This window comes from Schistocerca americana, chromosome 8 (genome assembly GCF_021461395.2).
Source record: "Schistocerca americana isolate TAMUIC-IGC-003095 chromosome 8, iqSchAmer2.1, whole genome shotgun sequence".
Lineage (NCBI taxonomy): Eukaryota > Metazoa > Arthropoda > Insecta > Orthoptera > Acrididae > Schistocerca > Schistocerca americana.
The window spans coordinates 121,093,382-121,120,635 of record NC_060126.1 but is presented as its reverse complement, the minus strand read 5'-3'; the positions used below and the strand labels follow the sequence as shown (position 1 = coordinate 121,120,635).

At 42.1% G+C, this 27,254-nt stretch overlaps 1 protein-coding gene across 1 annotated transcript in view; it reads right to left on the bottom strand.

Annotated features, from left to right (window-relative positions):
* The window catches only part of LOC124545351, a 29,873-nt gene extending 2,839 nt beyond the window's left edge, over window positions 1-27,034 (bottom strand). Inside the window, exons 1-5 of the mRNA XM_047124252.1 lie at window positions 26,877-27,034; window positions 25,650-25,737; window positions 14,403-14,464; window positions 12,214-12,249; window positions 4,558-4,675 (exon numbers count right to left, since the gene is read on the bottom strand). Coding sequence (XP_046980208.1) covers window positions 4,558-4,675; window positions 12,214-12,249; window positions 14,403-14,464; window positions 25,650-25,737; window positions 26,877-26,936 — 364 coding nt within the window. The 5' untranslated portion in view covers window positions 26,937-27,034. The remainder of the gene's footprint in view (window positions 1-4,557; window positions 4,676-12,213; window positions 12,250-14,402; window positions 14,465-25,649; window positions 25,738-26,876) is intronic.
* Window positions 27,035-27,254: the final 220 nt, after the last annotated feature.

Genomic DNA, 27,254 nt, shown 5'->3' with positions numbered 1-27,254 from the left:
TGTTATCATAAAGTCAGCGTATAAAATTATTTAGAAGGCTTTTTGTTTGTATACACATCTAAAATTGTCACGATATAGCCAAATGAAAACTGTTAGAATCCTAGATGGTTAAGTAAATTAACATTTTCATTTTTATTACAAAACAGAAGTTCCAAACTTTTATAAGAAACTTTCTTTCCCGTAAAATTTCTAACATAACATCTGTTACTTTTGTATGTTTACAACTGGTCCTCAGATGATGGGTTCAATCCGAAACGCTTCATGATGGTTAATAAACAATTTCATAGAAAACGAGCTACTGTTTTTAAGCAACCTCACAGTGTTTTTAAATTCTTTCCAATAATTATATTCATAATCGTTATGTGCCTCTACAAGGACTTTCAATCTGATTTAGATTTTATATTCACATTCGCTATGAAATAAATTGTCACACACAAACAAGGTGCAAAATTTTAATTGGCGTGAAAGCACACTATGTAATCGTAAAGTAGTCTCGATTTCGAAGATATTACCACATCCAGAAGCGTTGAAAAGTGATAGTTTGGTGACCCCAAAACAAGACGATAGGGAAATAAGGAAAGGCAAGCTACGTAGAACTCTGCGTTATACAGGCAGCAGATCTCAAACACAATGCCTTCCTCACCAATATTCTGGCACAGTTCTGTACCCATTACAGTACTTTCACCATACTTTATCAGTGTACGAGCTGCATTTTATTTTAAATGGTGGTGATGAATTGATGAACTAATCGGTTTTCAGTGTTACTTATAAAATAAGACAAATCTGCATGAAAACTTTCATATATGATTCTCTCGTGTCGTCTGCTTTAAATCAATGATTGTATTGGACAAACAAAGCTCTTTAACAGTTCCACTGCATTTAATAGCGATGAATGAAATTGCTAACCGGAAATTGCAAAGAAATATTTATCAGGTACTAATTTTTAGATAGAGGACAAAGAATAGTGATGCAGGAGGCTCTGACATGTGGGTCACCGATTTTGGTTAACTTTTATGAGGACGCTCTATATTGAAAATAAAGAGACACATGTTCCGGCTTTTTGCTAGACACACCTTAGTTTTTGAAAAAAATCGACGTTAAAGTTGATGACGGAAAATTATATTTCTAGTGCTGTACATCAAAAGAGGGTCAAAAACCGAACATTTTCATCAATATAATATGGGATCCAAAGTAAATAATATTTAACGTTTTTGTGTTTTCACGCTGTAGCTTGGACAACCAATAATCAGTGTCTCTCATAGCGCGGTCGGTGGTCGAGCGGGTAAAGCGTTAGACTACCAAGTCGGCTGCCCATATTCGATTCTCGGTTGCGGCATTATTTTAGATACGATATTTTTTCAGTGTATCAGATAATATTCTCGCAATCGGAATACTTTTCTTTGCCTTTTTCTGAAGTAAAACATCTAGAGGTGTGATTAATATTCAAAAAAGTATATCTCATAATGTACTGAGTTATTTTCTTCGTGATGCATACTACAAAAATGCATCTAAAGTACTGTGTGTTATTGTATAAGCCTAACTGATCGTCTGTTCGTGAGCGTTCTCACATTCAGTGGGGTGAAACTTATCATACAGCAAGCAAAACATAAATATTCCTCCCGTCATGCTGAGTACGTGAACGAAATTTCACCGCATTGACATGTTTTCTGATACATTGTTTGTGAAAAACATATCTGATTCACGTTGGTAAAAATAGACTGGATACGTAACAAGCATATTCAAGCATATCTTGAAAGACAGGCGTGGACAACCGGCTATGGGGTAACGCTTGAATTTTGATAGCATCCGCCCTTTCTTCGAATTATCTGCTCTGCTGTGATGTCACACGATTTTGAAGTAGAGCGATGAAATTCTTTACTTGTCAGAAAAATGAAGCGTCACACGGTTGACACAGAAAGGTACATCTCTGGAGTATAATTTTCACGGAGCAGGTTGGCTGGGCATCATCATGTCCGAAAGTCCTATCTAGCGCCCCATGTATCATGATGAAGGTAAGCGCCAATACGTTGTGTATATTTAGTTGATTATTAATTACACCTCCAGCTTTTTGCTAAAAAATAAGTAAATAAAAATAAATAAAACAAAATAAAAGGAAATAATACTCTGATAATGGGAATAGCGTTATCAAAAGCCGACAAAAATATCGAATGAAAGAAAGCCACCCTCAAGAATCGAATACGGACCATCAGTTTGGTAGTCTAATGCCTTGATCGCTCGACCGCCGATTTCGCTCTGCTAAACGCAGACTGCATGTGGGTACCCAAGTTACAGCACGAAACGCAAAAACGCTTATAACTCGAATTTTGTTAACGCTACATCCAATATTAATAAAAAATGTTTGTTTTTAGATACTCTTTCGACGTATAACACAGAAAACAAGATTTTCCTTCATAAAATTTGACCTCGATTTTTTTTCAAGACCTAGGAAGTGTGTACGAAAAATTTTCAGTATGGAATGTCCTTGAAAAACATGGTTAAAATCGTTGACCCTAGTGTCATCCCCTTCCCTTATGAAAAATCTTCCCGGCACAACCACGTTCACATCGGAATAATATATTTACTGCTCCAGATGATGCTCGAAGTAATAAGCCACAAATATGTTTTGCCCTGTTTAAAAAAAATGAACCAGAAAGGTTCACTGTTTTGTTTGCTTTTATGACCATGAAATAACTGTGACTAGTGATTTTTTCCCCTTGTTGTTTCACTCTGTCGCAGACTACATGTGGTTCGAGCAGGCTCTCAGCAGTAGCATCTACACATGCTCTTCTGGGATTTACAATACGCAGAAGCGGCGTTAACATAACCAAATGCTTTCAAAACACAGATAGCTCGTTATGAATCTTTCAAAAGATAATATAAACAAGTTTTATTAATTTACTGAAAGCCGGCCGGTGTGGCGAGCGGTTCTAGGCGCTTCAGTCCGGAACCGCGCTGCTGCTACAGTCGCAGGTTCGAATCCTGCGTCGGGCATGGATGGGTGTGATGTCCTTAGGTTAGTTATATTTAAGTAGTTCTAAGTCTAGAGGACTAATGACCTCAGCTGTTAAGTCCCATACTACTCAGAGCCCTTTGAACCATTTTTTTTTACTGAAAGTAACTGTTGGTTTGTGTTGAGTTCACGTTGTTGGTGATGGTGGTGGGTGATGAGTACTACCAGGGAGTAAGGATGGAAACGAAATATGATAATGTAATTTTATATGTGAAATATATGTGGTATTCGGTGACAGATATTGTGGAATTTATAATAGAACTTGTTTTGTGATTGACCCCTAATAAAAGTAAGAGAGAAAAGGACTGAATAGGATAAATGTGCTTACGTGAAGATGACAGTGGTACTCGGTTGAGTCTTAAAGATATTAGGACAGGTGTCATGGTCATGTAAGAGACGCTGGTTACAGTTTGGCTGGGCAGGACTGGACATGTGGAGATTGTATTGTATCAGCATGAAAGAGTGTGCTGGCGCAAAGCGAGAGACTAAGTGGGTTAGGGAGTAAGGAGAAAGTGGTAGATTGCTTGGTGTCAGCTTTGTGGGAGTCGTCAAAAATATGTAGGTAATCGGGTATGCCAGTGTAGGTGAGAAGAGGCATTTTATAAGTTGCTAAACGATTTTGGATTGTTTTGGGGGAAGAGACCAAACAGCGTGGTCATCGGTCTCGTCGGATTAGGGAAGGACGGGAAAGGAAGTCGTCCGTGCCCTGTCAAAGGAACCATCCCAGCATTTGCCTGGAGCGATTTAGGGAAATCACGGAAAACCTAAATCAAGATGGCCGGACGCGGGATTGAACCGTCGTCCTCCCGAATGCGAGTCCAGTGTGCTACGCTAAACGATTTGTGTAGGAAATGTAAACGCATGCAAGGCGGTTAAAGATTTACAGTGATGGAATTCTGGGGTGAACAGACATGCTTCCGAGGGATATAATCGCCTAGTTAGGTGACTTCGTGCTTAGGATGTTGTGGATTTCCTGTCCGATGGCTGATTGGTGGGATTATGGATAAATGAAGCCATTTCCACGCACTTTAAATGAGGTGAATCTAAAGCGTCTACTTAAAGGTAGCTATATGTCTTTATAAACAGATTTCGAAAGCAGCTGCAGTAATTACGTTCTAGAAAATAGCATCGATTATGTCATCTAATTTGCTAGCCAGCACTGCTAAAAATATGGTAATGATAACTAAGTGAAGCACAGTTTGTCGTACCGTTTCACACTTTTAATTACTAAACTTTAGTTTCTGTAATAAGTTGTTAGAAATGACTGTGTTCCACAGACGAATCCTAATATTTTTTTTTATATCGGCTTACGTCCGTCTTGATGATGTCAACCTGTTATCTTTACACTCTTGTGAGTCCGATAGAACAGCAACAGTTCTAGTATTGTCACATGCATTCGCAATCTTAGTCTTAACTGCTGTCATCAATAACATAGTAGCGAAATGAACAACAATTATTGTCATTCCGCCCATGCAGCTGAGTGTAGAGAGTTGAATCAGTTACAGTTTCATCAACTCTTGCATCAAGAAGAAGGACTGTTGACTTACTCCTCTGTGCGACACAGGTGTAGGTTGTCTCGTCGAGGTGCGCGAGATTGGGGCCGTTGGGGAAGCCCTGAAGTACCATCTTCAGGAGATCTTTGTCGAAAGCTCCATCTGCATGCATCTGAAACGTCGAGAAATATTGTTACACGTTGCTCTGCAAAACATTGACAATATGTTCGCAAAAAATGTAAGGCTGTTGACGCTACTGTATTACGCGTTACAAAAACAGTCCACTATCCTGAAAGTCCAAATCTTGATACACTCTTGTATCTGACGAATTTTTATTGGTGTGTAGAACCAGATAAATAAAATTAACGCACATCACCGTTTGCTGCGATATTACAGTTTTCTCATGATCATAAGACAGCACGTGAATGATCCGAAAGGCAAGACATATGGTATAAAGTTAAGACAGACAGGGGAAAGTTCTCATTTGTAGCTGTTACCCACAGCTGCACTTCCTTATCAGTAGTTTTGTTATGATGACTGACGGTGAGTAATTAAGCTACTGCCCGTCAATAACGTCGGCTGCCCTCGCGAGTCTGCCTGTTTGGGCTCGTGATGGGCTCCCTGCTTTCCTCCCTCCAAAGCTGTGCCAATGCGCGATGCGTTGACATCCGAGGCGTCGCTGCGGAGCAGTGCGTACTGGTGTGTGACTTGCGTCGCCACGAGCGCGCGTCTATGCATCGTGCTATTGAAGTAGCATCATTATACCATGTCTTTATTATGCAACAAATAGTGTACAAGTATGGATTAAACACACAGAAGATTGTGCAAACACTGTATTCAACATTTTGAATCATATCACGTGATGAAGATCAAAAGCAAAGAGTGAATACTTTTCTCGAATAGTAAATATTTTTTCCCCCGATTCACGTAATGTTCTTCAAATCAATAAGTATCTTGTACTCCACACTTTATAAAGTAGCCTGTATTCTTCCTAAGGACTCAAGCTGCCTCCATACCAAAACCATCGAAATCTGTTCAGTGGGTTAGTCGTACAAATGTGAGGCATCTATAATATTACTGTGGATAAGACAAACAATTACGTTATCCTTTCCCGTGATCCGATTTGTATGAAATAAAACCTATCAGGTGACCAAAGCTATGCTCAAGTTACCTGTGAAAACTCCATGAAAATCCCTCTAGCTGTTTTGTAGATTAGCGTGTCCAAACAGAGAAACAGATACGATAGTTTTAGATACAACTTTAAATCACGATAACATGATCCCATTTTTTGTGAAATAAAGCTTACACGTTGCACCATGCTATGTTCAAGGCATCTGCGAAAACCCAAGAAAATTCGTCTAGTAGTTTTAGAGAAGAGTGTTGAGAAAGATACGACAGCTTTCATATTTGTTATTAGTACAGGTACAGACAGAAGATAGATATTTGTACATTATTTGTTATACTATTGTAACTACATCTGCATCTACATACATATTCCGCAATCCACCATACGGTGCGTGGCGGAGGGTACCTCACACCACAGCTAGCATCTTCTCTCGCTGTTCCATTCCCAAACAGAACGAGGGAAAAATGACTGCCCATATCCCTCTGTACGAGCCCTAATCTCTCTTATCTTTGTGGTCTTTCCGCGAAATGTAAGTTGGGGGCAGTAGAATTGTACTGCAGCCAGCCTCAAATGCTGGGTCTCTAAATTTCCTCAGTAGCGATTCACGAAAAGAACGCCTCCTTTCCTCTAGAGACTCCCATCCGAGTTCCTGAAGCATTTCCATAACATTCGCGTGATGATCAAACCTACCAGTAACAAATCTAGCAGCTTGTCTCTGAATTCCTTCTATGTCCTCCCTCAATCCGACCTGATAGGGATCCCAAACGCTCGAGCAGTACTCAAGAATAGGTCGTATTAGTGTTTTATAAGCGGTCTCCTTTACAGATGAACCACATCTTCCCAAGATTCTACCAATGAACCGCCTTCCCCACAACTGCCATTACATGCTTGTCACACTTCATATCGCTGTGCAATGTTACGCCCAAACATTTAATCGACGTGACTGTGTCAAGCGCTAAACTACTGATCGAGTATTCAAACATTACAGGATTCTTTTCCTATTCATCTGCATTAATTTACATTTAGAGTTAGCTGCCACTCCTTACGCTAATCACAAATCCTGTCCAAGTCATCTTGCATCCTCCTACAGTCACTCAACGACACCACCTTCCCGTACACCACAGCATCATCAGCAAACAGCCGCAAATTGCTATCCGCCCTATCCAAAAGATCATTTATGTAGATAGAAAACAACAGCGGACCTACCACACTTCCCTGGGGCACTCCAGATGATACCCTCACCTCCGATGTACACACACCATCGAGGACAACTTACTGGGTTCTATTACTCAAGAAGTCTTCGAGCCACTCACATACTTGGGAACCAATCCCATATGCTTGTACCTTAGTTAGGAGTCTGCAGTGGGGCACCGAGTCAAACGCTTTCCGGAAGTCAAGGAATATGGCATCCGTCTGATACCCTTCATCCATAGTTCGCAAGATATCATGTGAAAAAAGGGCGAGTTGCGTTTCGCAGGAGCGATACTTTCTAAAGCCGTGCTGATGCATGGACAGCAACTTCTCTGTCTCAAGGAAATTCATTATATTCGAACTGAGAATATGTTCGAGAATCCTGCAACAAACCGATGTTAAGGATATTGGACTGTAATTTTGAGGATCCGTCCTTCTACCCTTCTTATATACAGGCGCCACCTGCGCTTTTTTCCAGTCGCTCGGGACTCTAGGTTGGGCAAGAGATTCGCGATAAATGCAAGCTAAGTAAGGAGCCAATACAGTAGAGTACTCTCTGTAAAACCGAATTGGAATCCCTTCAGGACCTGGCGATTTATTTATTTTCAACCCATTCAGCTGCTTCACAACCCCAGGGATGTCTATCACTATGTCCTCCATACGGGAATCTGTACGAGACTCAAACGGCGGTATGTTTGTACGATCCTCCTGCGTGAAAGATTTCTCAAATGCTAAATTTAAAATTTCAGCTTTCGTTTTGCTGTCTTCCGTTGCCAGGCCAGACTGATCAGTGAGTGACTGGATGGAAGCCTTCGACCCACTTACCTACGAGGGCTATCCACAAAGTACATTACATTTTGGAATTAAAAATAAATAAAGTATTGGAAAACTCTTTTATTATATACAGATGAAAGCCACACTTCAATACTACTTTTCTACATAGTTGCCATTTAGATTAAGGCACTTATCGTAGCACTGAACGAGCTTGGAAATTCCTTCGTTGTAAAATTCGGCCGCCTGTGCCTTCAGCCACGTGGTTACCTCTTCTTGAAGCTGTGCGTCGTCATCAAAACGCTGCATAGCCAACCACTTCTTCATTGCTGGGAATAAGTGGAAGTCGCTCGGTGCCAGGTCGGGACTGTACGGCGGATGAGGAAACAACTCCCACTTAAAAGATTCGAGAACTTCACGAGTGGCATTTGCCGTGTGGGCCCGGGCGTTGTCGTGAATCAGCAAGATCTTTGAGCCCAACTTTCCCCTGCGCTTGATTTGTATTGCTCTTCTGAGGTTGTACAGAGTTTGGCAATACCTTTGAAAGTTTATTGTAGTGCCTCTTTCCAGGAAATCCACAAAAATCACAGCTTTTCTGTCCCAAAAAACAGTCGCCATCACCTTCCTTGCCGACATTGTCTGCATGCATTTCTTGGGTTTTTGGGGGGAATTTGTGTGCCCCCACTGCATGACTGCAATTATGTCTCGTAGTTCACATGCTTAACCCATGTTTCGTCACCAGTAACGATGCGATTGAGTAATGAGTCGCCATCTTTCTCGTAAGCGTCCAAAAACGTTAACGCTGCAGCCATTCGCTGATTTTTGTGAATCTCTGTCAAGATTTTTGGTATCCATCTTGCACAAAACTTGTGGTAACCAAGCTTTTCGGTAATGATTTCGTGCAACGAACTTCGTGAAATTTGTGGAAAACTCATAGAGAGTTCCGTTATTGTGAAATTACGGTTTTCACGGACAGCAGCATCGACTCTTTCGACAAGTTCGGCAATCATTTTTAAATTTTATGACCCATGGACGCACTCCACCTTCAGTGATTATGTTGTCCCCATACACTTCACAAAGCTGCCGATAGATTTCTATCAGTGTACAGATTTTTGCAGTCGGAAATCTTATTACAGCACGCACTTCACACTTCGCAGCATTTTCAATTAACGCTGACATTTCAAACTGTCACCGTAACTCAACGGAGTACAACACGAACCTCTCACTATCACGGGAGGATGCCGACTGAGCGGCGGAATGCTATGACACCGAGATGGCCGCGATAGCCCCGCCCCTAACGGACACAAACGAAAACGCAATGTAGTTTGTGGATAGCCCTCGTATTTTACGTAAGACCAGAATTTTCTTGGGTTTTCAGCAAGATCTTTTGCTAAAGTATGACGGTGGGAGTGGTGGAATGCTTCGCGCATCGCTCTTTTTACAGCAGCACGAATCTCTACTAAGTTTTGCGTGTCCTCATTCTCCCGATCTTTCTTGTACCGCGAGTGCAACTGTCTTTGCTTCCTGAGCATTCTTCGAATTGCGCTGTTAAACCACGGTGGGTCTTTCCGTCCGTAACCCACTTTTTCGGCACATACTTCTCCAATGCGTGATCTACAATGTGTTTAAAATTTGCCCATATTTCTTCCATGTCCATCGTACCGGAAGTGAATGAAGTCGATTCATTTATGAAGTGGGATGCTAGCAACTGCTTATCTGCTCTTTCTCTCCTAGCCTTCTTGAGCGCCTTTTTAACTTTCGTAACCATAGTCGTAATGACAACATCATGATCATTAATCCCTGTCTCAACACTGACACCGTCGATGAGGTCTGGTCTGTTCGTGGCTACCAGATCTAAAATATTTCCATTACGCGCTAGCTGTCGATTTAGCTGCTCAAGACAGTTTTCGGGTAATGCGTTCAAAAGTAATTCACACGACGGCTTGTCTGTACCATCTGTAATGAATCCATAGACATCACAGTCTATACTAGGTAGGTTGAAGTCGCCTCCGACTAATATAGCGTGATCCGGGTACTTCGCGATACAGAATGTAGACTCCCTTTGAATGATTCTAGAACTGTCACGGTGGAACCTGGTGGCCGGTAATAACACCCCACAATTATTTTTATTTCCCCTAGCCATGTTAAACGTGTCCAGATAACTTCACGATCACACTCTACTTCGACCTCAGTAGACACAATATTTTTGTCAACTGCAATGAAGACACCACCTCCTACGGGGCCTAATCTGTCTTTCCGAAACACGTTCCAACCCTAACTAAATATTTCAGAACTTCCTATCTCAGGGTTCAACCAGGTCTCAGTCCCGAGTATAATTTGCGCGCCACACGCTTCCTGGAGGGCAGTAAATACAGGAACTTTATTCCGAACACTCTGAAAATTTAATGCTAATATCTTGATAGCTGAAGTATCTTTACACTGAGCGTGTACTGATTTCCCTGCCTGCACGTCGACTGGTGAGTGTTCATCAGGACACGCCGCACTACTGCCTAACCTAAAAAAAAACCCATGTGCACGCCACAAGTACTCTGCTACCCGAGTAGCCGCTTCCTTTGTCTAGTGCACTATGCCGCTATTATGCATCGGTGTCTTTTATTACAGTTTTTCAGATCCGAACTGTACGCATGTGGTTGCTATGGGTCACACGAAAGCCTTATAATGCAAAACTAAAGATAAACGTCACACGGATTAAGGAATGAAGAGCTGTAAGATTCGCTAACCACAGCGGGAGATTGCATAAATTTAGAAACTTTTTTCAATGGAATATTGCTCTCTAATAGGCTAGGATGACTTAACTCCAAATTAACAGAAATACCAATTTCTGTTGCTGACTGATGTGAAAATTACCCAGCCGTCAGTTTAATAAATTCTGGTTGCAAAATACTGACACGATTCCTTACAAAAGAAGAGGAGAAATCGTAGAAGCTGTCCTCGTGGAAGATCATTTTTGATTTCGGAGACATGTAGGAAGACGCCAGACAATACTAGTCCTACGACTGACGTTAGAAGAAAGGTTAAGGAAAGGCAAACCTACGTTTATAGTATTTGTAGACTTACAGAAAGTTTTTGACATTGTTGACTAGAATACTGTCTTTGAAATTCTGTAGGTAATAGGAGTAAGAGACAGGGAGCGAAACACTACTTACAACAGAAACCAGACGGCAGTCATAAGCGTTGAGGCCATGAAAGAGAAGCAGTGGTTGAGAAGGGGGTGAGACAGGGTTGTTATCTATGGCCAATTTTAGTCAATCTGACATTGAACATGCATTAAAGGAAACCACAGAAAAATTTGGAGTAGTAATTAGAGTCCAAGGAGAAGAAATAAAAACTTGGGGGTTTGCTGATGACATTGTAATTCTATCAGAGACAAAAAAGGACTTGAGAGAATAGTTGAAAGAAATAGAAAGTGACTTGAAAGACAGGTTCAAATGGCTCTGAGCACTATGCGACTTAACATCTGAGGTCATACGTCCCACAGAACTTAGAACTACGTAAACCTGACTAAGGACATCACACACATCCATGCCCGAGGCAGGATTCGAACCTGCGCCAGTAGCGGTCGCGCAGTTCCAGACTGGAGCGCCTAGAACCGCTCGGCCACACCGTTCAAAGGCGGGCATCAGATGAACATCAACAGAAGCAAAACAAGGATAATGGAATTTAGTCGGATTAAATCAGGTGATGATGAAGGAATTAAATTAAGAAAAGAGTAACTTAAGGTAATAGATAGGTTTTGCCGTTTGGGCAGCAAAGTAACTGATTATGGCGGAAGTAGAGAGGACATAAAACGTAGGCTGCCAACAGCTAGAATAGCATTTCTGAAAAAGATAAATTTGTTAACATTTAGTGCTGTGCAGTCTTTCCTGAAGGTATTTGTCTGAAGTGTAATCATGTACAAAAGTGAAACATGGACGACAAACAAGAAGAGAATAGAAGATTTTGAAGTGTGGTGCTATAGAAGAATGCTAAAGATCAGATGAGTAGATCACGTAACTAATGAGGAGGTACTGAATAAAACTGCGGAGAAAAGAAATTTTTGGAACAAAGACTAAAAGATAGTACACATTCTGTGTTGACAGTACAACAGTACATATTCTGACACATCAAGGGATCGCCACTTTAGTATATTGGAGAGAAATGTGTGTGTATGAGAGGTGGGGGAGGGGGGTGAGGGAAGGGGGGGGGGCTAAAAATCATGGAGGGAGACCAAAAGATAAATGCAGTAATGAGATTCAGAAGGACGTAGGTTGCAGTAGTTATTCGAAGATGAAAAGTTTTGCACAGGATAGAGTAGCATGGAGAGCTGCATCAAACCAGTCTCGGACTAAAGACCGCAACAGCAATTACTGTTTCTGTCGCTGACTGCTGACTGAACTCCAGCGAGAATAGTGACTACCGTTGTTGTTTCTGTTGTAAATAACAATATCCACATTTAGCAATATTCACCTTATTGTAATCCTTATTTATCGGAAAGACATCTGCAAGGAACACTCTAAATTCACGTCACTGAATGTGAGGATGTTGAAAGCCACTAATATTTTGCAGTGAAACTGTGTTATATTGAGAGAAATGCCCTGTACAGATGTTCCATATGTACTTACCGCTCCTGTTCTATCCAGTAAGCAGTAAAACCAACACTGAAACAGAAATATTTTTGTCTATTAACGAAACAGTCATGGAGGTGATATACAACAGTTAATGTCTATCAGGATGAGGGCAACAATTTGGGGAGACTATAGCATACACTCTTTACAGTAAAATAGTTCTTACCTATATTTTAAGTAAGAAATGAATTGAAAAATTAGGTAAGGACACTTAACAATGAGAAACCGACTGATGATGGTGATTTAACCTATAACATTCAGGTTTGCGCGAACATTTTCATTCTCCTTCAACATTCAGGATAACTCATTAGTTGGGAGATCTGATATAAGCCGTCTGGTTAAACTGGTTTTTAATTTGGATACAGTTTTTTTCCCTGACTATATCACTCGCCATTAAGTATAACTTCCGGGCTGAATTGCCGTGGACCATATATAGAACTTCTTCTCCTTCCTGACTGGAGGTCCCGCTTATATAGAGCGCTTAGATGGCGCCACCACTCGTCACGTTCTTTCGACTTTGAAACTATCTCTGGCTATTGCCATATCTCTCGATTACAGGTAATCGAAGTCGAAAGCACGTGACGAGTGGTGGCGCCATCTAAGCGCTGTATATAAGCGGGACCTTCAGCGCCTAGCAGCCAGTCGCCGACTCACCTCAGAAGATGTTGCCTGCAGTAGGCAACGAAACGTCAGGAAGGAGAAGAAGTTCTATATATGGACCACGGAAATTCAGCCCGGAAGTTTTAATTAATGAAGACGCCGGCCGTGAAAACTTACATGTTATGATATATCACTCACCTTCACTTGTACAGAATGTGCTAGTATGGCGTTGCTAATCTCTTGGATTAAAACGATAAAGTTATAGAGCGGCATCTAACGTGCTAAAAACCGCAAAAGACCGGTGCTTCTGGTTAGGGTACTGAAAGACGAAACACCATTAGGTATCACTGTCTCGTCGATGATGACGTCATTAGAGACGTGGCAAAAACTCATCTCACATTGATGCGGGGGGATTGGCCTTGCCCTTCTCAAAAGATCCTTTCCGACAAACACATTTATCATAAATAAAAACTATGGAAACCAAAATTTGTGTGAGCAGACAGGGATTTGAACGATGTCCTTTCCGAATGCGAGTCCAGCGCCTTACCACTGCGACATCCTTCTTGGTAGTTCTATCACTGCGTGAAACGGTGTTTAAGGCTTTTACGGATTCAGTTCCTTCATTTCTTATGCACAATGATTACAGCACAGAATACCTACTGATATAACAGTGGCTTTTGAAAGCTAAGCCATTAATTGCCAGAAACATATATTTAAAAGTAGATTCTCATTCATATGAAATTTTAAAGTTACTCTATTTATGTGCTCTCATTTTCAAAGTAACTGGTAACAGTAACATCATTTTAATTAGTGTTAGCCTAATGGATTGATATCCCGCTTATTGTAATACCAATATTTAGAGAACTAGAATCACGTACATTTCTGTGTGTTAGTAACTGAAAGACTAATGAGCAAAGGAAATCCAGAATTTCCCACCAAGGTTTGGATTGCACTATTTCTCGCGACAATGTGGAGCAGAATTTGACTATGAACAATTTTAACAGGCTCAGATACCCTTGTGGTCGTTCCAATGCCAGGTTACAAAAGTGGAGTTAACCCGTAGATATTTTAAGGGAAAAAAGTAAAACGCGAAGCCTACTAAAGAAGTAGGAAAACTCTAGTCTGAAGTTCGTTCGACGACAAATTCGTTAGAGGCAGAACGCAACTGCTGATATACAAAGGTTGGAACAGGAAATCTATTGTGTCCTACTGAATGAAACCAACTCGTAATGTTAATCGATTTAGCGATACCACGGAAAATATAAATTTGTATGGCTGGAAGTGTTGATTTGAACCTTGTTTCTTCAAAATGCGAGTCAAGTAACTTAACCACAGTGAGACAAGGTTCAAATACAGAATAAAAGTTAATACTGGTGATGAATAAACGAACAGGTCAGTAAGTTCGTAGCTGCTTGAATTGTTTCCTTCCACAAAGGTTCCTACGTATAGAGCCTAAAGAATCGAGACTAGGTAACCGTTGTTTATCCTAGATTTGTTTGTATGTATTCTACACAGTTACGAACACGACAGTTCCATAAAGTATTTGCTGCTATATCCGAAGCATTATATGAATCTCTACAACTTGCCTTTTGCTGGTATTTGCTCTCATCTATCACGTGACCGTCACTGAGAAGATTATCCCAGCATCCTGGAAAACATAAGACGTGTTAATAAATTTCAATCCTTTCACTAAAATTTCTAGAATAGCCAACACATTTATTTCGTTTGCAAAAACCTTCCTTTCTTTCCACAGTCATTCGTGTAATTTACTGACAGGTTCAAAGATTTAACTTCATTTTCTTTAGTAAGTTTTACAATAATTTTCAATTAAATCATACAAAAAATTTCATAGTGTTTCCCAAGTCTGGCAACATCGATTATCATTTATTTGCAATACACGTATTGTACCAATTAATAAAATAGTCGAGATCGCAAAAATCACTTATTTAAAAATGATGACTGGTTTCGGCTTGTATGTTGCCCATCTTCAGATCCAACACACCACATGGAGGCAGCCGGCGGTGCACGAAACAGTTGCATGAACCCACAGCAGCTGTTAGCAGCAGAAAGCGACTGTGACACGACGCAACTGTTCCGTGAACCAGCGGCTGCATCCATGTGGTGCGTTAGACCTGAAGATGACCAGCATAAAAGTCGAAACTGTGCATCATTTTTAAATAAATGATTACTGCCATCTCTGCTGTTTTATTCATTGATAATTTATAATAGATCTGTCAAATCTCCAAAACACGTTACTTAAAATTATAATCGTTGTAACTGTTGCCTTTACAACCAGAGAAAGGTAGGTAGAATCTATGAACAACAAAATACATTACGGATCTCCTCGTCCCTGTGAGCTACAGAAACGTCTGCCCAACACCGCACAGCATTCTACATCCGTCCATAACCGACAAGTGTCTGTGTGAATGCTGTAACTGGTCAATCTTGTTTTCGTGGTCCCTAAGTAGGCAATACGCTGGCGGCTGCAGTGTATTGCTACAGTCTTCACCAAACAGTGATTCTTTACATTTTGTAAATAAGGTTCAGCGCAATAGTTGGCGCCTATCTTGAAATTTCCGCTAATTTAGCTTTTTCAGCATTTCCGTGACGCTTTCCCGTAGATCAGACAAACCTGTTACCGTTCCTGCTGTCGTTCTTGCCTCTACCCTGCCTCTACATATGGGTTCCACGTAGTTGTAAAACATTCGAAAACAGAGTTTCCTTTGTAGATTAGTAGCATTTTCGCAGCATCCTACCAATGAATTGAAGTCTGATATCGGTTGAACCTACAATCATCCACCTCTACATATTGTTAGACTTAGATATTTATGTGAGCTAACCACTTAAATTTGTGACCATTTATATTACAGGCAGTTACAAAGTCGTTTCGACTTTTCTGCAGACGTTTCGCTAGGAAGTTGTTACGTATCCTCCACACAGTCTCGAAATCTCCGCATGCGATTTCCATATTTCTGGAGGCCGGAAGAAAGATATTATTGGCCATCGATGGGCTTCGGACGAAGAGGCCCACACCTGTTTACAAGCATGGTTCCATAGGCAACCGCAAACATTTTCCCGTGAAGGCGTTGACCGTGTTGCCTCAGTGGGGTAAGCGTATTAGCAGTTATGGCGACTACTTTGGCGGTAACGAACAGCTTAATTACTTTTTTCCATCTCACTCACATTCATTTGACTACAGGTACTGAGAAAGCCACTACATAATAAATTTTCACTATCGCAAAACCCTGCAACGTCATCTTAATCAATACGATGATGGAGGTGAAGTAAGTTAGCTATAGGTGTGTGCAAACGTCATCGTCATTGCAGATATTGTGTAAACGGCAATGAAGTTCACTGAAATTATATAAAAGTATTAAAATAGTTTCAGCGTATTTTAGTATCACTGCCTGCCTAAGAAATCGGTATTTGTTTTTGTCGAGAGCGCAGGGTACCATTGCTAGTGAGTCGTGATTGGGCTTTTACCACAAATATTGCCGACTCTTGGTCTACAAAAACGACAACTGCTGCTTTGCCAAAACGGCTGAAACCCTCATCTTACAAGTTGTGTCTTTCATATCAGTCTTCATCAGCAAGGGTATCACCATGAACTGTCAAAAGAGTATTATCTGCGTTCGTTGCTTCTGTCGCCGAGCTAATAATCAACCATGCCACAACGGTTGTGGTCACAAGAAACGTGGCCTGAATCACAATTCATTGAACATTCTAATTGTGAAGGACGCATAAACTGTAACAAAAATTCGTGAGTGGAGATACTTTCGTTCGCGTACGTCGCGAGACAACAAGCAGCTGCTCCCGAAAGGGGTACTCGTACGCTCATGAAAGTTTCGGGAGTGTCGTTCGGGTGAAATGATAATAATTACCAGAAATGGTGTCGGCCATGAGAGGCAAAACTAAATATCTGGTCTAAATATCCCAAATATTTTAATGACTTTCAAAAAGTCGAGATGCTAGTAAATGAGTAATGTGAACAGCTGAAAATAGGTTGTAATGCATCGCAAAATGACCATTGTGGTTGAGGTGCTAATTACAATTTATGATCATTGTATTACTAAGAGGACATTGCAGACTACATAAATGTGTGTGACTGGTAGAATGTACACTACTGGCCATTAACATTGCTACTCAAATAAGAAATGTTATACTAGAACTGACATGTGATTACATTTTCACGCAATTTGGGTGCATAGATCCTGAGAAATCAGTACCCAGAACAACCACCTCTGGCCGTAATAACGGCCTTGATACGCCTGGGCATTGAGTCAAACAGAGCTTGGATGGCGTGTACAGGTACAGCTGCCCATGCAGCTTCAACACGATACCACAGTTAATCAAGAGTAGTGACTGGCGTATTGTGTCAAGCCAGTTGCTCGGCCACCATTGATCAGACGTTTTCGGTTGGTGAGAGATCTGGAGAATGTGCTGGCTAGGGCAGCAGTCGAACATTTTCTGTATCCAGAATGACCCGTACAGGAACTGCAACATGCGGTCCTGCATTATTCTGCTGAAATGTAGGGTTTCGCAGGGATCGAATGAAGGGTAGAGCCACGGGTCGTAACACATCTGAAATGTAACGTTCACTGTTCAAAGTGCCGTCAATGCGAACAAGAGGTGACCGAGACGTGTAACCAAAGGCACCCCATACCATCACGCCGGGTGATACGCCAGTATGGCGATGCCGAATACGCGCTTCCAATGTGCGTTCCCTGCGATGTCGTCAAACACTGATGCGACCATCATGATGCTTTAAACAGAACCTGGATTCATCCGAAAAATTGACGTTTTGCCATTCGTGCACCCAGGTTCGTCGTTGAGTACACCATCGCAGGAGCTCCTGTCTGTGATGCAGCGTCAAGGGTAACCGCAGTCATCGTCTTCGAGTTGATAGTCCATGCTACTGCAAACGTCGTCGAACTGTTCGTGCAGATGGTTGTTGTCTTGCAAACGTCCCCATCTGTTGACTCAGGGATCGAAACGTGGCTGCACGATCCGTTGCAGCCATGCGTATAAGATGCCTGTCATCTCGACTGCTAGTGATACGAGGCCGTTGGGATCCAGCACGGCGTTCCGTATTACCGTCCTGAACCCACCGATATCATACTCTGCTAACAGTCATTGGATCTCGACCAGCGCGAGCAGCAATGTCGCGATACGATAAATGGCAATCGCGATAGGCTACAATCCGACCTTTATCAAAGCCGGAAACGTGATGGTACGAATTTCTCCTCCTTACACGAGGCATCACAACAACGTTTCACCAGGCAGCGCCGGTCAACTGCTGTTTGTGTATGAGAAATCGGTTGGAAACTCTCCTCATGTCAGCACGTTGTAGGTGTCACCACCGGCGTCAACCTTGTGTGAATGCTCTGAAAAGCTAATAATTGCATATCATAGCATCTTCTTTCTGTCGGGTAAATTTCGCGTCTGTAGCACGTCATCCTCATGGTGTAGCAATTTTAATGGCCAGTAGCGTACTTAGATCTTTGCCAAGTACTGAGATGGTAATTGTGTGCGTTGTCCCCCGATAATTAAGCAAACAGTTATTGGAGTAAACTGTAGTTGATGGCTGCGGCAGTGAAAAGACAAGTGTCGAGGCGAAAAACAGATGTGCGATCAGTGATCTAGGCATACAGTCGTTGAATATTCCAATGCATGAGCTTATATTGCATATTATTATCTGTATGTGAGACTCTGTGAACTGTGGACGCAGGGTTACCTGCCCACTATGCTTTTAACCCCTGGGCCACTTACATTAGTTTAAGTCTAATTTGGTGTTACCTCTATAACATGGGCTAGCCTGGTAGATAATGGGTCTGGACCACTTCACTGCATTCCCATCTCATGAGCAGCTCAGTCCACGTCCATATCTCTGAAGATGCTGCCTGAGTTACAGGAAAACACTTGCATTGTCAATATTCGCAGCACTGTAAGTCATGATTTTTGATCGTATCCAAAGTACTGTTTTAAAAATTTTGTATTCCTTGTATTCGTGCTAAAAATTTTAAACTGTCGAAATACTTTGGACTCATACGTCATGTTGCTTTAAGAAAATCCATTTATAGCGGATGATCAAAAAGTTTCTATTTGAAGGTCGCACTAACCCCCACGCTACATGTTGGTGCCTATACATGTCTGCATCAGAGTTGCGCTGGGTTGCATACACGCTGCAGTAACGCCCACAAACTGAAATTTTTTGATCGCCCCTTACATTTTCAAAACAGTTACGCTTGGTTGCATACACGCTGCAGTAACGCCCACAAGCTGAAATTTTTTGATCGTCCCTTATATTTTCAAACCAGTCCTTTCCCCACAACGTCACCCACCTATGAGTTCCACACTTATATTAAACACACCTCCTTCTCCCCCTCTCTACATCTACTTCTTCCTCCATTTGTAGGCCCAACTCATCCTCCAACCTCTATCTCCTCCTCCCCACTCATTCTATGTCTTTATCTTTCCCTCCCCCTCTCTTTGTCCATTTTCTCCACATCCTCTCTCTGACCATATCTTCCTCCATTCTGACCATAAGCTTCTGCCCTATCTCTTTTCATCTCTCCCTCCCTCTATTTCTTTTTCACCTATCCACTATTCCTCCATCTTCCACCTGCGTCTCCCCCTCCTCCCCTCTCTCTGACCCTTTCGTGTTCCCCCTCAGTCTGTCCATCTTCTCCTAAATCCATTTTAACCTGTCCCCAGTCAAACTCGTCGGCGTGTGCAGTGCTTGTAATCAAGTTCAATATAGCAGACTGATACTACTCCCACAACAAGCCTGTCATGCAGGACTATGTAGATGCCTGGTAAACCATTTCTTGCCCCTGATATGTTGGCTGCCTGCAAAGCTGATTGATTTGGCAGCCTGATACTATTCCCACACTATATGCCTGTCATGCAGGGTAGCCAATATGCCAAGGGGCTGGAAAAACTCGCTGCCTGCAAAGATGGTTGATTTGGCAGGCCGATGCCATTCCCAAAGAATTTTCCTGTCATGCAGGGCAGCCTATATGTGAGGGGCTGGAAAAATTCCTCCTCACCAGTATTCCACGCCACAATCTGGAAAAACGCCTTTTCCCCATTATCATTGCCCCTATTGTAGCTAGGAGGTTACAAAACCCACAGACCTGATACTCACAAAGCCTGCTGTTTCTGTGCCAGATGTGGTAGAAGTCGTTCAAGGGGTTTGGGAGGAGGTCCTGGTCGTACCTAAACACAGTCTTCACAGCCTCATATCTGACTGAAGTTTTTCGAGATTCGTGTTAAGAGCTCAAGTTTTTGACACGTACATTCCTCCTTAAAACAACACTCAGTTCATTCAGATAAATTCTAGAGATATGATCACATTTTTCGATATGTGTTGAATCCATAAAGCCAAGACCAGTGACTCATTTGGGGCCCTGTCATTATCATGCCCCAGCTGTCACGAATATTTGAATGGTACTAGCACAAACTGTCATCCTTTCTCTTCAAAACAATGGTGAAATGAGTGACTTTTAAATTATTTGCAAAGTTATTAAGGTTAGAAATTACACTGACAAAAAATGATACCCAATTGGGTCTGATTGTCTCTCCACATCTGGCATCGATTTCATATAGACATTGAAGTCCAATACATACTCCACTACTCATTCTGCTCATTTTTCTTCTTCTCCTTCAATTCATAGGTAATGAATTGAAGCTTGAAGAGTCTTCCACAATAAAACACGAAAATGCGTGATTTACTGTATGATTCTGTGATGATTGAGATGGGTAAATATATCAATCTGAGGTAAGAGAGCCTTGTGCAGAGACGATCGAATCGAAAGTTATAAACGAAAAGCTATCTGATACCTCTGACACTGGAATATATGTAGCGCTACTGATGTTTCAAGATTGTAGGGTAGGCAACGTCGAGAGACGGACCAAATAAGAAAAAAATTTCACGTAAATATGGACTCCAAAATGCATACTTCATCCGCTGTGAACACTTGTTCATCTCTGATAGCGTGAAACACATCTTTTTTACTGCAGAAGTGCTTATAGTTCTTAAGGTAGGCATTTTAGAGCCCGTATTTACTGTACAAGTGTTCGTTTTGGTCCACACTATCTCCTCCAAAAATATGGAAACCGAAGAGCTTTCAAATGGTTCAAATGGCTCTGAGCACTATGGGACTTAACATCTGTGGTCATCAGTCCACTAGAACTTAGAACTACTTAAACCTAACTAACCTAAGGACACCACACACATCCATGTCCGAGGCAGGATTCGAACCTGCGGCCGTAGCGGTCAAGCGAGTCCAGACTGAAGCACCTGGAACCGCACGGCCACACCGGCCGGCAAAGAGCTTTCAGTAGAAGAGATGTGTTTCAAGTATTTACTTGACAGTTTTTTCTCATTTTGGTTCGTAGTACCACCTTTGTATGTTGCCTACCCTACAATCTTAACAGAAACAGTATCAGTATGAGTATCCACCGTTAGAAGTGTGAGAACGATTTGCGCCTATAACTTTGGAGTCGGCGTTTCCGGATCTAGGTCCCTTACCTCAAATTGATACATTTACCTTTCTCCACCAATACTGAAAGTCTATAACATCATCACAGAATCACCCTATACATTCAAAATGTAGCAAACATTACGCCTATGATGTGGACGGCGATTAAAGAGACAAATGTTTGTTCTCTTACGCATCGGCTTTCAAGCCACTAAACGCTCATCATCAATGTCTACTTTACAAAAATAATATTTTGAAAACCACGTGCTCATTGTTGCCAAGTTATTGTGGGGTCGTAGAATCTACAAGCATTAATTCTGAACTGATACTGAGTGACATACATTCGTTGATCCCTCCCTCTCACTATCAATTTAAGATCAACTAGAAGCATTCGATGTAGATCTAACAGACTGCTTCAGATCGAAACTTCTTTGTTCATGACAGTCCTAATTTACTTTGCGCTTTTGGTTGCCTTTTTAGAAACCATACCTAAAATTACATTTGTTGAAAATCAGACCCACCTCTTATTCGTAGTGATATAATGAGTCTCTTCAGGGATACACTCCCAAACTAATCCCACGAAGGCTCATATGAGAGAACTCCTCAAACTATTTTAACACCTTTAAAAAAAGCCTTTTGTAGCATTTGAGGTATCTCAGTCAAAGTAGGAGGTTTAAAATACCTCAATTCAAATAACTGCTTTAACCTAAAAGACTTTGATTTAATATTGATTATTAGAAACAATGATAAATTTGAATCGAATACTTTGAAAATATTTCGTCTTGCTCCCCAAAACAAAGGCAGTCATTTGATATGCATAACAACAATATTCTATTTAGTTTTTATTTTGTCACTTTTGAAAAGATTCATGTTTTTATGTATTTTTACCCCTGCTACCCTCATGGAAACTCATTCCAGTCCACACATTACATCATGATTTTCATGCAGACAGAACTGGCGATCCGTGAAGGAATTTAATTTTATTATGAAGTACTACATTTTGCTTGAAGTCGAGTTAAAAGCAACTTGTAATCATGAGGTATAGCTGCGTCGACGTCAAAACCCGACATTTTAAAAAATCCTGTCGCAAATGAAGGACAAAGTGACCAGTAGTGGTGGATCTGACAGCAACAGGGGAGTCTGACACATACGGGTACTGTTTGGTGGGACAGCTGTAGGCAATGGTACCGTGGCATTTGTTTTTGTTGGTGCTGGAAATTAAGAATAAAAACCACAAATAAAGTGAACTTTTTCTTCCTTATTGATATCACCATACCACTCTGCCGTCAAATGAAGCCGTGCACGTGTAATCCCGAACGAAACTATATTAACCAAGCAGAGCATAGCGACAGGATCTGTGGATTTGGGTATATGCTAATGGTCTCGATTTAATGCCAGAAAATAAACTTAGGTAGAACTTCGTGCATTTGAAATACTGTGAATCTATGCTCATCTGTTATAGATGGGTTAATTGAGCCTTTTCATTAGAGACCATAGCGGTTTGGATTTTCATAGATTGCAACAAAATCTCGGGCGATGTACTCTCGGTTCGAAAAATTTGTGTTTCTGTAAATAATAACTTCTGGCGATGAGTTCGCAGCGGCTTTAAAGCTATCGCGTGGGAGAATAAATATTTCAACTGGGACTTGTTTCATCTTCGCATATCTTGTTTTCAGTATATTCAGGATATTTAACACAAGTTGTGCATGCTGGCAGACAAAATCTGGATCTATGAAATGCAGTCCTATCTCCAGAACAGAGAATGAAAGAAGCATACACATCATTTTAAGTTGAGGAACAGTAACAAGGCACCCAACCATGACGTTTTCCCAGACGAAGCACAGAGATGAACCTAGTGGAGGCTGAGACCCTGGTAGCTATTTTTTTTTTCTAAAACCTCGCAATGAATAAGAGTTATAAAAGTGCCTGGACATCATTTGATGGCCCAATATCCGGAAAGATCTGTAGATTCCTAAGCAACCTAAGCTGCCTACAGCTAAGATAAAAAGTATTCTTTGAAATGTTAAAGACAATTTAAGTCTCGGTAAGACGGGACTGTGTCGCATTCTATGCGAATTTGCCATGTCTTACTTGGGAAGACTATCAGAAAATCCCAGGAGAGATGCAAGAAACATTAGCGACGTACCCGACTTGAAACAACCAAGAAAATCAGCTGTCGTCGACCACTGCCTGGAATATACGAACGAAATCAAATACGACGAGCCCAGTATAGAGCTGTAAACGCCATGTTTTTGTAACAGCATAGGTATTGTATTTTATTGAACTGGGGACCTAGAAACGACGGAGAGGCTTCGTCCCCGCCGTAGCCCTCAGTGGGTTCACAACCCCACAACAGACTGCAGCAGTCCACTTACCCCACCGCCGCTACACACCGAACCCAGGGTTATGACAGCATAGGTAAGGAGTCCGTCGAAATAAAGCTATCAGGAAACCTAATAAACTGGGAGAGAGCTTTCAGTTGAAACAGAGCTTGGGAAAGGGCACTCAGTTTAAGATCTCGCAGGCCATCACATCTACTAGAGCCGGTAAACACTGAAAGAAGAATACGGAATATCACGAGCTCTGAAAAACGAAAGACTGCCAAAGGGCGTAGTTGGCGTCGGGAATGGAACTCGCCTATAAGGCGTGAGACCAACAATATTTCACAACCTGTCCAGACAGCGAGTACACGAAACAGCACAAAACCTGAAGAAGACTGTTGGGTCGGTCGTTGAAATATTGTGCATAAAACGGCAGAGCACCCACAAGCACAATATTAAGCATTGTTTTCTGGATGTTGGAAGTACATATATTGATCAGTGAGAACGTGATGGCCATCCACCTAATGTCCACATTTGGCACGGGTAACAGCGGTGACGCGTCTTGGCATGGAGCAGTCTGACCTTCGTAAGTCGCTGGAGTGAGTTGGCACCACATCTGCACACACAAGTCACCTAATTCCCACAAATTCCGGGGAGTGGGGTGATGAGCTCTGACGTCACGTCCAGTCACATCTCAGATGTGTTCCATCGGGTTCCGATCTGGCGAACTGGGGTGCCAGCACATCAACTGGAACTCGCAACTGTGTTCCTTGAACCACTCCATCACACATCTGGCCTTGTGAAAAAGGGCATCATCTTGTTGAAAAATGCTGCTGCCGTGGGGAAACATAAAGGGGTACAAGTGGTATTCAGCCAGTGTACGATACCCCTTGGCCGCCATGGTGCCTTGAAGGAACTCAACTGGACCAATGGATGTCCACGTGAATGTTCCCGGAGCATAATGGAGCCGCCGTCCCGCAGTACAGGTGTCAAGCAGCTGTTCCCTGGAAAACGACGGAATTGCATCCTCCCATTGGCGTGATGAGGAAGGTATCAGGATTCATCAGATCATGCAACGCTCTGTTACTGCACCAACGTCCAGTGCCGATCGTCACGTGCCCATTTCAGTCGTAGTTGACGATGTCGTAATGTTAACAGTGACACATGCATGGGTCGTCGACTCCGGAAGCCCATAGTTAGGAGTGTTCGGTGAACTGTGTATTCAGACACATTTCTACTCTGCCCATTATCAAATTCTGATGCAAGTTCCGCCACAGTTCACCGCCTGTACTGTTATACTAATCTGCCCAGCCTATGACGCCCGACACTAACGTGGAATGGCCGTCTAACCCCTCGACATCTGGACGTCGTTTCACCACGGTGTCGCCACGTGTTGAGGACACTCACTACAGTACTCCTCGAACACCCGAAAAGTCGTGCGGTTTCCGTGTTGAGCCTCTGCGCCATCACAATCTGCTCTCAGTCAAACTGAGATAGATCTCGCACCTTCCTCATTCTGCACACGGACTGAAAGCTCTTGACACTACACACACTGTTTGTGTCTGACTATCAGTCATTCTTCGTCAGGTGACGCTGTTATCGTCTGGACGGGTTTATATTGACAGCAGGTCGGTGCTCATAACGTTCTGGCTGAGAAGTGTATATTTGCGTGACAGGGGCCTGGGATGTGGTACGTAAACAAATTTATTTTCTTAATAAGTAATTATTCTTTTTCTCCCTTATTTCCCGACAGTTTTACTGTTTTCTTCCTTGTTAATTAAGCATCCATATCCTGCAAGGTATTTAGACATTTTAAACTTATATGAATATATGAAGTGTTTTGTATTAGCAGTATTTTGTGCAACATATTATCTATTCTATTTTCTAGACCAGACTAAAAAACAGCAAATAAATAAGTGAAATATATGTGCTAGTGCAACCCTAAGCGTTTGGTTGTTTGTGCAGATACAATGAACTCGCGGTTCTGCGTTAGTGTCAATCTCATATGCAGTGTTCTCAGGTTACTTACTCCATCCTAATTTGAAAGTAGCGTTACACTCCGACATTGTGGCCGGGATGTCAGTATTAGGCAACATCTCGTCACCCTTGGTCGGCTGCTACAAAAAGAAGAGAAAATAATGATAGTCATCACTAAAAATAAAAGTACAGGGTAAAAATTGTTGAACCATATGAAAAAACGGAAATTAGTTACTAATTACGGCGTGCACACACTTTATTCAACATGTAGACGTCACTGCAGATATCAAGACTTGGATTGTGACATGTTCGATTTGCCTGCCATCATTGGCGATAATGTGGCGCAAACTAATAGCGGAATCCTGCGTGACCCCCCGAAGTGTCGGATCATCGATGCTGTCGATGACCTCCTGAATGACTGTTTTTAACTCAGTGGTCGTTTTGGTGTTATTGCTGTAGATCTTGTCTTTAATATAGCCCCACAATAAAGGAGTCGCGTGTGTTCAGATCCGGAGAATAAGGGTGTTTACCTATTGCTTTCGCACATACAGGCAGGTATGAATATCCAAAGAGTGTATTTCGCTCTGCCTACAAAGCCCGACTTCCGCCTGCTACTGCATTTAGCGCTGTTGTCACAACAAGGGGAACTTCACGTAACCGCTCGCTGCATGTGCCTTTATTAACTTTTTTGTCATAACGTAGACAATTCCTTGGTAGATTTTGTAGTTTCTATGATGATTCTTTGTCTTTTTTGTGTATTAACAGTCTGAAGATGACCACTGACATGTTGCTGCAATGTGTAAATGCACAGATGTAACGATTGCATCGTAAAGAGAAACGTCATACGTACAGAACATGTGTGACGCTCAGCACTGAAATTAAGAATGTGAAAAAGTGTGATTTATTCACAAACATAAATCCGTTTACAATATGGGTGTGGTTTCTAGTTCTAGAGAACCAAGTGGACCACAACTACAAATCGCAGATAACTGCAACTTACTGCTGGAGCAGACGATATGCTGCGGACCAAAACATGTATGTAACTGAAAATATTAGTCATGTGAAGACGGGCACGGTGGCCCTAAAGCGGTTATGGCGTTGAAATGAATCATTTTAAAAGTATTTGTGCTTGGTTTCGTGATTCACCAACTACAAGAACAGTGCTGGAGACACCACGATTACAAATTCATGTCCTACAATATCCAAAAAGCTCCAAACCCTTTGAAAATTAAAAATAATCTTAATGATAACATGGCTTATACAGCCTGAGGATACTCACAAGCAAAGCCGCTGCAATTAGCAGCCACAAGGCAACGCAGCAAGTAAACAGTGTCTTCATTGTTGTGAGGTCCAGCGTCGGTCAGCTGTGGGAGTGTGGCGGAGCAAGCTGCGTCGGCCACCGCCTGCTGCCGCCCTTTATACCGCACTGACAGCGTCGGCCTCCCTTCTGACGTATTCTGCGGGCCGCCTGTACAGTTCCCAGTTGCGTAACGGGCAGCCGGCGATCCGAACGGCCGCTCCAGGTCGAAGCCAATTTTCTAGTCCGTGGCGTGCGTCTGCGCTCCTGTGCGCACGAGCCACGGAAATGACGGACGCGGCACAAAGGCCGGTCGGGAAACTGCGATGCGCATCGGGCATTTTGCATTATTACCAGCGC